The sequence below is a fragment of the Vanellus vanellus genome (assembly GCF_965231255.1).
Source record: "Vanellus vanellus genome assembly, chromosome: 5".
Taxonomy (NCBI): domain Eukaryota; kingdom Metazoa; phylum Chordata; class Aves; order Charadriiformes; family Charadriidae; genus Vanellus; species Vanellus vanellus.
Window position 1 is genome coordinate 81,430,200 of NC_138910.1, and position 10,097 is coordinate 81,440,296.

The following is a 10,097-nucleotide window of genomic DNA, read 5'->3' on the forward strand; positions in this document are numbered from 1 at the left end:
TTTTTCTCATTGCCCATGATAAACTCCTCTCCAGACAACTCTTAATCCAGACCAGCCAAGCACAGCAGGCATGGACGCAGCAGCATCCGGCTGCTCCGGAGAGCCGAATGGAGCATGGGGCAGGACTGCAGATGGAGCCATCTAACAATGTGCACATACCACACCAAACCCTGCGAGCACCACAGTAAAATCACCCACGTTTTTATTCCACCAAAATTCCACAGCTACTCTACAGAAGTACCTCCCTGAGGCCCTCCCCAAAGTAAAAGAGTTCCTGCAAGAGCCGAGACACAATGCTAGCTTTGGCACATCCAAAAATCAAACCTGGAACAGCATTTTGCAAACTCCCATCACTAATCATCCACCTCAAGATCTCCCCAGGCTTATCAGATCTTAATGTCCTTTGGGCCAAACAAAATGGGTTTTATCAGCAGCAAATTTAACTTTGACCTATCACAATAAGCCATCCAAACTGTGTAAGGTTGTACATCACAAAATGAAGAAATTATGGTAAGAATCACTCAGCTCATAGAATGCCTCCATGCAATCTTTGGGTTCTTCCTGCCCGCAGGAGAAAGGGAAGGGCTGTTCAAGCAGGAAGACTCCGCTTTTGTCTCATCATAGTTGTAAACAGAGGTAAGCTTTCACTCTGCCCAGGAAAACTGTGGGAAGACAAATGCCTTGGAAAAGATGAGACCAGTGCTGCCAGTCTCCCATCCAGCAACACCTGCCAACCATCAGTACCGAGATACAGTGGCAGTACTTATCGGGGTCCAAAGCGGGCAGCAGCCAAAGACCTCCGGTACATTTCAGCTCAGAAACCTGGCTGGCTGGCAGGCACAATAGGACAAGTTAACTCCTACTCCTTTGGGAAAGATGGGATCTGAAAATGTAAACCCAATCCCAGCTGCTGAAAGAGAGCAATGCTGTCATGCTCTTGCTAGCGCTTGGATGGTAAAAGTCCCAGCCTGAAAAATTAATTAGTACGAGTACTTGCAGGACTCAAAGGGAACCACTCCACTGGAATTCTATCACACTGCAACCTCAAGTTCCACCGATCCTAAAATACAGATCATGTTTAATTGCTTCATCACGGCAAGAACAGCTGTGGCTCCTCCAGAACATTCACTATTGAGAGCACGCAAAAGAATTCCAGGTTAAATCAGTCTGACAAAAAAAAAAAAAAAGTGAACTCTAACATGAATCAATTTTTCCTCGCCAGCGCACAGCACAACTAAGCATTTCTGCCAGGATAGGCGAGAGGGTGGGAGAGGGCAGTTTCACTTCTTTCATTTGCACAGATGGTTTTAACAGCTTGAGGTTTTCAATGAACCACAGCACACGCCACACCAGTAAGCGTTAGATTCCATGAAAGCAAGTAGCTTTACGCAAGACAGCTGCTGGAGAGAGAATGAAGGGTGCAAATACTCAACTATGTCGTGTACCTATGCAAGAGAGCTGTAGTAAAGAGGGCACTGTAAATAATTAGGTGGCTGACGTGTAGTTTTGATGACTTCCGTGCAATTTAATCATAACAATAATGTGTTTGATATCATTTCTAGACACTGACTAGAACGTGAATGGGCACATACTTGAACAGCTGCAATCCAATTAATTCTCTTTTGGCAACAGCTTGATTCACCATATAAACAAATCTCACCTTTCCCTTCCATCTAAAGACAACTTCATCAATACCCATAGCTTTGGGAAATGAGCATATATGCCTTCCTCCCCAGGTCGTATAGCCTAAACGGTCTTATTCCGAGAAAGCAGTGACACAACGCAGCCTGAAATCCTGCACGTGCACATCCAGGGCACGCAAACAAAAACTGTTTGCGCAAAAAACACACATTAAACACAGTATTCGTCCACACATGCATGCGTGTGGAGCTTTTAACCTTTCATTAGGCACCTGGCATATCTAGAGGGAAGCGGAGTCTGTTTTCCAAGAGTAATTCAGCAAGAAGATTTGTCTACTCTAGAACAGAACATGTTTTTATTCCGAATACGTTTGAGCTCTTAAATGCCTATTATATTAAAATAAGACCAATCTAATAGGTATACATACAAGCTTCTCCCAAGAAACTCATAGTTTTTGGAATAATGATACTGGCCTTCCGATGGGTAATGTGTTTTGCGGTTGATTTAGAGGGCGAGGCAAGCTGCACTCAATTTACAGACACAGCCAGCGTTTGTTTTATCGGAACACCAAAAGTTTAATGTTCTACAGGACTTGGCTTTTCTACACTTAACCACACAGTAAAAATGGGACTGAAATATAAACAGTAACTGTTACTAGAAGTTCTTTCTCCCTGCTGTCACTTCCTTATCATGTACAAGGATTCTACCGGCTTATTTCTGAGTATAATTGTAAGATGAAGTTCTCTACCCCAAAAAACTCACAATTCAAATATGTAAACAAGTGACAGATGGATTCAGGCAGAAAGAAAACAATAACAAGGAAATATTAGTCAGGCCTTTGGTATGTCAAGACATCAAGAGTTTTGCTGTTGGGTTTTTTTAAAAAATTTAATAGCAAAGGAACACTTAAAAGCAAAAACTTGGAGGAAGATAATGAGACAGAAATCCCCCTCAAAGCGTTCCTACTGTAAACAACATTGAGAAAGCAGAAAGACCTTAATTTGAAATTTATATATTATATATATATACACACATACACGTGCATGTATGTGTATATATATTAAAAAAGGATGGTATCAATGTTTGTGATACACCTTGAAGAGGATAGCGCAGCAAAGACGGATCGAGAAGTGCCTTCAAAGTAAAGATATTAAGCTTATGACGATGAGTTCTTTGATGAGGAATCAAAGGAGGTGTAGGGGAGAAGTCAGCAGAAGGACTACGCTGAGTGAGAAAATTTCTTCCCAAGTCTGGTGCTTTCATTCTACCAGTATTTGCTGCAACCTTTGGAATTAAGATGACAGGATAAATATATCTGTAGCTATATTTATAACAACGTACTTAGAAATATGTTATGACAGTTGTAAGAAACACTCCTCTTCATCTTCGCTGAGAAAACTGAGCTGTATATTAGTCCGCATACATTAGTTTGTGTTTCAGAGTGCCTAATGTTATCACAGACATGGCTTTTAATTTCCAGTTACATTATTCTTCCCATTGTACCAATCCCAAAGATGGCTCTACCTTAATGTTCCCTTTTATTTTACATAACACAATTAAGTAAAACAAAGGGAACATTTATCTCTTAATCAGAAAAAGAACGTAACTGTACCCTTTAATCACAACTTCTCCAGATACCACATAGGGTATAACTTAGCATTCTCCAGCAGAAACGGATCACGTTACTCTTGAAAGAGGTAGGAAACCTGGAGATGAAAACTAACCACGAAACTTAAGCTGACTTGACAGGCGGGTTTATTTTTTAACAGTGCAAAATGTTTCACAAATTAAACATATTATTTTAAAGTGTCCTAGCAAGATTTTAAATATTTACACAATACAGAGTAGCACGAGGCTCACACTTCTGCCTCTACTACTGCCCCTTGCGTGTGCAGAGCCAGCTCGCAGAGGGGCAGGGAACCAGGTGCTGGCTCTTGCAGACCCCAGAATGGAAGCATTCAAAAAAAGGAAAAAGTTTTGTTTTGGTTTTTCAGCCTGGGGGAAGACATCGAAGATAGCTCCACCAACAGCCAAAGAAACCGTTCCTGAGCTCGTCATGTCCGAAAGCGGACAGGTGACAGCTCAGGCACTTCAAAATAATAATTTTTTTTTTTTTTTTTTTAAAAAGGTAGGATTGGGGGCAGGAAGCAACACCGGGTAAGAGGCAGCTCTCCCAGCACTACGCCGTTCCCAAAGCCGGTACCGTGCCCGCTCCGCTCACACCACGAAAACCCCAAGACTTGTCCAAGCCGCCCCCTCCCCCCCAGCCTTCCCCCATCCCGCTCCCGCCTGCCCGGCCCCGGCCCCGGGCCCCCGGCGGCCGCCCCGCTGCGGGAGCCGAGCTCTCCCTCAGGCCGAGCCGCTGAGGGGAGGAGAGGCCGCGGCTCCGCCGAGCGGCTCCTTCCCCTCAGCGTGGCCGGCGCCCGCCCCGCCCGCTCACCGTGGCTGTCCTTCTGGCCGATGCCCTGGGTGCGGATGAGGGCCGAGAGCCGCCTCACGTCCCCCTTGAAGACGCACTCGTGGACGGGGAAATGCGCCGGGCACTTGTCGGGCTCGGCGGGCGGGCCCGTCCCGCCGGCCGCCGGGCCCCCCTTCAGCGGCAGCCGGTGGTGGTGGTTGCTGAAGATGCGGTGGCCCCCGGCCCGGCCGCCCTTGCCGCTGCTCCCGCGCCCGCCGGTGAAGATGCCTCCGGGCGCGGCGGCCGCCTCCTCCTCGCCGGGCGCCAGCAGGTCCCCGTCCTCCTTGCTGGGCTTATGGTCCCTGCGCAGCGAGCGCAGCTTCTCTCCGGTCATCGCCAGCGGCGGCCCGGCGGGGCCCCGCCGGCAAGGCTCGCCTCAGCCGGAGGGTCGATGCGTTCAGTCCCGTCCCGTCGGCATTCCCCGCCGAGAACCGCCCGCCGCGCCGAGGAGCCGCCTCGCCCGCCCCGCGGGGGCCCCGCTCAACGGCCCGGCGCCGCCGCCGCCATCTTGGCCGACTGCTCCCGCGAGAGGCGCGGCGCCAGGCGAGACTTCCCCCCTCACCGCGAGACTGCCGTGAGGCGGCGGGGTGGCGGCGGGCCCTGTCCCCGCGGCTGAGGCGGGCCCGGACCGGGGACCGCCCCGGCACCGCCCCGAGCTCGGTCCGGCGGGCGCCCTCAGGGCCCGGCGCCCGCAGCAGGCCGGGGCGAGGCGGGGCGGGAGGCCGCGGGCAGCCCCTGGCGGCCGCCGCCGCTGAAGGGAAGGCCGGGCCGGAGGTGGCAGCCCCTCGGCGGGCGGCTGCGCCGGGCCGTTGGGTCAGGGCTGGGGTGGTTCCTTTTGGCCTGGTTTGAGCGACGCGGGGTTGACGTCTCTGTCAGTAATTTTACTTTTCAGTAAGGTCTCTTCTAACGCTCGGGAAAACGGCACTTTTAGGAGACTTCAGGGTCTGCATGGGTGAAAATACGTACTTTATATCCACCTATGGGGTGTGGTTTCCAAGGTCTCAGTGGTTTTGGGCTCACCAGGTGCCGGGATGAGGAGCGAGACCCGGGCACTGCACCCAAGCTGCCCAACAGGGTTATTGCATACCATGAACGGCACATTCAGTATAAATGAGAAAGTTTGCTGAGGAGTTCTCTCTCCCCCGTGACGGCTGCCACCCTGAGCACTCCTCACCCCGGTGCCGCAGCCCTGAGCCCGTCCCTTCCTCCCGCAGCCGCAGCGCTCACAGGGTCCCACGTGGGCTGTCACTGCTGGGGGTGCACAGCTTCAATGGATAGAATGGGCTGAGGATAATCCTTTTTGCTATCGGGATCAATACTGGTTCTGTAGTGTTATTAATGATAATTATCTAGTCTTATTCTATTAAATCTGTTTATATTTCAACCCTCAGATTTCCTTGTTTTTTCCCAGTTCCCCTTACGGGGTGGGGAGGGCTCAGCAGGTGAGAGAATGATTGTCTAAACGACAATAAATTGTTGTGGGTTCTTCAAACCATAACACCTTTACAGGGATTTATGCACATGGTAATGTGTCTGCGCTAAGAATGTAGCTGGTGTTTCTAGGGAAACGGCTTCTTCTTGCCCTGGCAGTGCGGGCACGCTGTTGTCTCACGGGTACAGGGACAGACGTTGCGGGCCAGGCAGCTCACCATCCTCCGCTTGAGGTGACAGCGCTTCACAGAGGGCTGTGCCTTCCTACAGACCTCACGTCCCATACCCTCAGACCCGTACTGCTGCTACAGCACAGGCTCTGGCTGTTGGGATGTGCTGCCAGCCACCCGGGCGTATCTCAGCCTGCCCAGGAAGAGAAGCACCGTCCCCGGTGCTGTGTAGCACAAGGGAAGGACCCGGAGTCTCAGTCTGTTGCAAAACTGTGCTGTGATGACTCCTACGGATTCCTCTCTCATTCGTTTGTTAAGTGGCAAGGTGGATCCCCGAACGTCTTAGTTGGAGGTTTCGTTACACAACTGCGCAGATGACAGCGTATGGTCTGTGCGTTGCTGCGTGCCAGAGGTGTAAACAAACCACACAACAATGAAATAAATGAGATGAGGCAGTTCCCCTCATTTGCTGAGAGAACAGAAGCTCTGGGTTACTTCCTGGGTCACGAAAGGTGAAGGGATTTCTCAAGGTGATCTCAAATCAGCATTCCTGCATCTCCTCCGGCGCTCCTTCCGTGAGTCCCCTGGCCAGCCAAGGAAAAGAAACAGGCTGCTAGTGCTGGTCTGAACAAAACATCACCCAGTCCCTTTGCTATTCATCCGTTTCCGTCATTTGCATGGCTGTTTCATTCACCAGGGGACAGGGAAATAGAAGGAAAAGACTTGGTGTGGTACCTGACTGTGAAACAAGAAGTTATCTGGAGAATGACGGGACCTGTACAAGTTGTCTTCCTCAAAAGCACATGCAGGAAGAGGGAAAGACGAGACAGCCGTCCTGGCCCTACGTCAGTCCCTGTAGATGCATTATCGTCTTACAAAGTAACTGCATTAGGTTCAGCACTTCCAGATTTCCCTGCAGGAGCTCTTTCTTTAGCACTAGTCCTGCAAGGATCTACTTACAACAGTGGAATGAATCATTTAAAAAATGATGATGTGTCAAATTCCAGGTAAACTGGATTTTTTTTTTAGTAATGCTTCCAGGGGAAACAACTTACAGATAGTCAGGAAGATTAGATCTGCTGTGATAAAAGAACTGCCTTTCTGGGTAACCTCTTTCTTTACCCAATTTGCATCATCTCCTCTCATATTAAGTGGCTAAGAAGAATTCTAGGCAGAGATGGGAACTATGAAATACGATTTTGGTGCCTGCTGTCTTCAGAGTGACAGCACAGCTGCTTCCCGCACAGCTTCTTACAATTCTAATATAGAATTTTAAATAATTCTAGGGGGGGAAAAAAAGTCACGTTCGCTCTGTACTCCATTGGTCTTTCCGACAAGATTTTTCTGGCTCTTCTTGTTTTTAGAGAAAACCAAAACCCCTTTGCAACCAGAATTGGAGAAGCTGACACCGTTAGCAATTCTGATGTCTCTTGTCCGTTCTCCAGTGCTGCACAGGAGGCTGTTTGCCCTGGTGCCGTGCGGGGAACATGTCTGGTACACAGCTAGGAGATACACTAGCTCAGGTTTTAGCTGATGTTGGAAGCTTCACGTTGCATTTTTAATTACTGGAGGCCAGCTAAGATGAGACAGAGGCATGAAGTCACTGTTTACCAGCTTATTATGGAGTCCCTTATTCAAACCCAAAACATAATGAACGCATTACTAATAGGAACTGCTCTGCGAAAACTGGCGTTTGTAGTGAATCCAGATGTCCTCCCGCACCAGGACTGTACTGTGTAATTATTATACACCTGCAAATTCTTGAGAATGTTTGTTGCTCTTTTTCTTAAACCATCTAACAAGAGAACTTTGACTTAAATTACGTAAATTGCTCTTTTTTCCAAGCACTAGGCAATTTAGATAAAAGTAGCAGGATCAGATATTGTGGCAATGTGGAACAGCATTTTCTACAGTTTCTGGGCTGTGAGCCTATGGAAACTTCACTTAAGGAATTCCTCAACTAGGAAATAAATAATGGAGGAGTAATTTCTCATGGGTGTATTCCTCCAGGAAGGATGCCGACTTTTTTAGTATATAAATGAATAGGTCAAAAAAGAGAGAGCCATAAAAGACTAAATTTGTGCGAAACCCAAAGGTAGGCAGTAAATGAAAATTATATATTGCGGGTGTGCATCTGCATTTATTCTACCTGTAAGTCTAACGGTAACATTTAAACTTATAAAGAGTACCTAATAGAATATTGAAAGCACCCGAGTATGGAGGAATGCTCTCCGGTTGCCTTTTTCCTTTCTTCCACAAGGCAAAACAAAAATGAATGAAGTCCTGGAGGACGATGAATGGAATTTGCCAGCTCTGGAGAAATTAACTTCTGCTTCTCCCGGCCATTCAGAATGACTGGCTTGAGAGATGCTAGAGAGCAATACATTTTTCAAAGTGACAAACAACATTTAAGGAAATTAAACTTTACAGGAACAAAAGTAGGTAAGGAATTTTAAGACATCGTAGCCTCAACAGCTTCCGTTCGAGCGGAAGTATTAATTCTCTTTTCAGCTGGTGCTGTCCTGAAGCACTTCATACATTTTTTATATCTCCTTATTAAGAAAACCACGAGCAATTTCCTCAGGTTGCTCAGACTGCTCCATGGGACTGGCATCTGCAGAGCTCCTTTGTGTACTCGGTGAAGGGCTCCAGCAGTGTTGTGGGGACATTAGGGTGAGGATCGTGTCTGTGAAAGGAACAATAGCACCAAAGAGCTGCGTGCTTCCTGACAGACGGGACAGCCTCCTCCAGAGAGAGCCACAACAACTGTCGTGGGCTACACAGATAACGTGAAACTGGAGGTAAAGGAAGAAATTTTATAAAGAGGAAATAATTCCATTTTCCCCTTTGTCTCGGCTCGCCTATCCTGAATTTTGTAATACAAATTATTATAAAAAGCAAACGGACTCTTATGGTACTGCCTGAGATTCGCTGGTTACCTGAAACGTTGTGACTTGCTGTCCTGGCTGTGTGGCGGGTTCAGAGCAAAGCTTTGCCCGTGGGGTTTACACAGACATTTTCCACAGGCCGACAGGAAGGGGATTTGTCACCACAGGATTATTTTTTTACTCCATCCCAAATTTCAGATGTCTGTTGTGTGCTGAGGCTGACAAACAGACGAGAATAATCAGTGTATCCAGTTTTGCTCTAAATTTACCTGCAAATGGTACAAAAATGATTTCAAATTCAGCCTGAAATGCAAAAAAAGGTGGAAGCGTGTTATGGTTTGAGGGAACCCATGACAATTTATTGTTGTTTAGGCAATTATTCTATCACCTGATGATCCCTCCCCACCTGGAAAGGGGAATCAGGGAAAACAAGGAAACCCGAGAGTTGAAATATAAACGGATTTAATAGAGTAAGACTAAATAATAAACATTAATAATACTAGAGAATCATTATTGATCCCCATACCAATATAAAATACACCGGGATTACCCTCAGCCCATTCTATCCATTGAAGCTGTGCACCCCCGGCAGGGACAGCCCACGTGGGACCCTGTGAGCGCTGCGGCTGCGGGAGGAAGGGACGGGCTCAGGGCTGCGGCACCGGGGTGAGGAGTGCTCAGGGTGGCAGCCGTCACGGGGGAGAGAGAACTCCTCAGCAAACTTTCTCATTTATACTGAATGTGCCGTTCATGGTATGCAATAACCCTGTTGGCAGCGTGGGTGCAGTGCCCGGGTCTCGCTCCTCATCCTGGCACCTGGTGAGCCCAAAACCACTGAGACCTTGGAAACCACACCCCATAGGTGGATATAAAGTACATATTTTCACCTATTCAGACCCTGGAGTCTCCTAAAAGTGCTGTTTTCCCAAGCATTAGAAGAGAAATCAGTCCCATGTCCCTCAAACCAGGACAAAGCGTTGGGAAGAGTTCTCTAACCTTCTCTAGTTTTGGTTGCGTGACTTGGCAGGGCCCGTCAGCCCAATGGATGCCCTCCGGTGCGGAGAGAGGAGGGAGCCGTTCCCTGGGGAAGGGCCGGTGGGGCCCCGGTCACTGGCCGCCCTCCAGGCTAAAGGCCTTCCCGCCCTTTGGCGTTCCGCCGAGGCCGGGGGTTGCCGGGCTGCCAGGCAGCCGCTTCTCTTCTGGCGGGAACGGCTGCTCTCGGGACTCGACTCCCGCCCTGGGCCGCTCTGCGGGCCGCCACACCGGCGGAGCGTAGGCCCCGGCCCCGCCACGCCGCGCCGCGCCGCCCTGAGGTGCTGCAGCGCCCCCCTGCGGGCGGGCGGTACGGCAGCGCTGCGCCGCTCCCCTCCCTGCGGCGCGGGCGCCGTCCGGCCCCGCCCAGCCGCGCCCCACCCCAGCCAATGGGAGGCGGCGAGCAAGGCCCCGCCCCCGCCGGGCCCCTGGGGGCGGGGCGGCGGTGCCGGCGGCGGCGGCAGTCGGAGCGCGGCC

At 49.6% G+C, this 10,097-nt stretch overlaps 1 protein-coding gene across 1 annotated transcript in view; it reads right to left on the reverse strand.

Moving 5' to 3' along the window:
• Positions 1-4,433, reverse strand: part of ANKRD13C (ankyrin repeat domain 13C) — a gene marked incomplete at its 5' end in the record, with an annotated part of 28,023 nt that extends 23,590 nt beyond the window's left edge. The window contains one exon of the mRNA XM_082483951.1: positions 4,082-4,433. Coding sequence (XP_082340077.1) covers positions 4,082-4,433 — 352 coding nt within the window. The remainder of the gene's footprint in view (positions 1-4,081) is intronic.
• Positions 4,434-10,097: the final 5,664 nt, after the last annotated feature.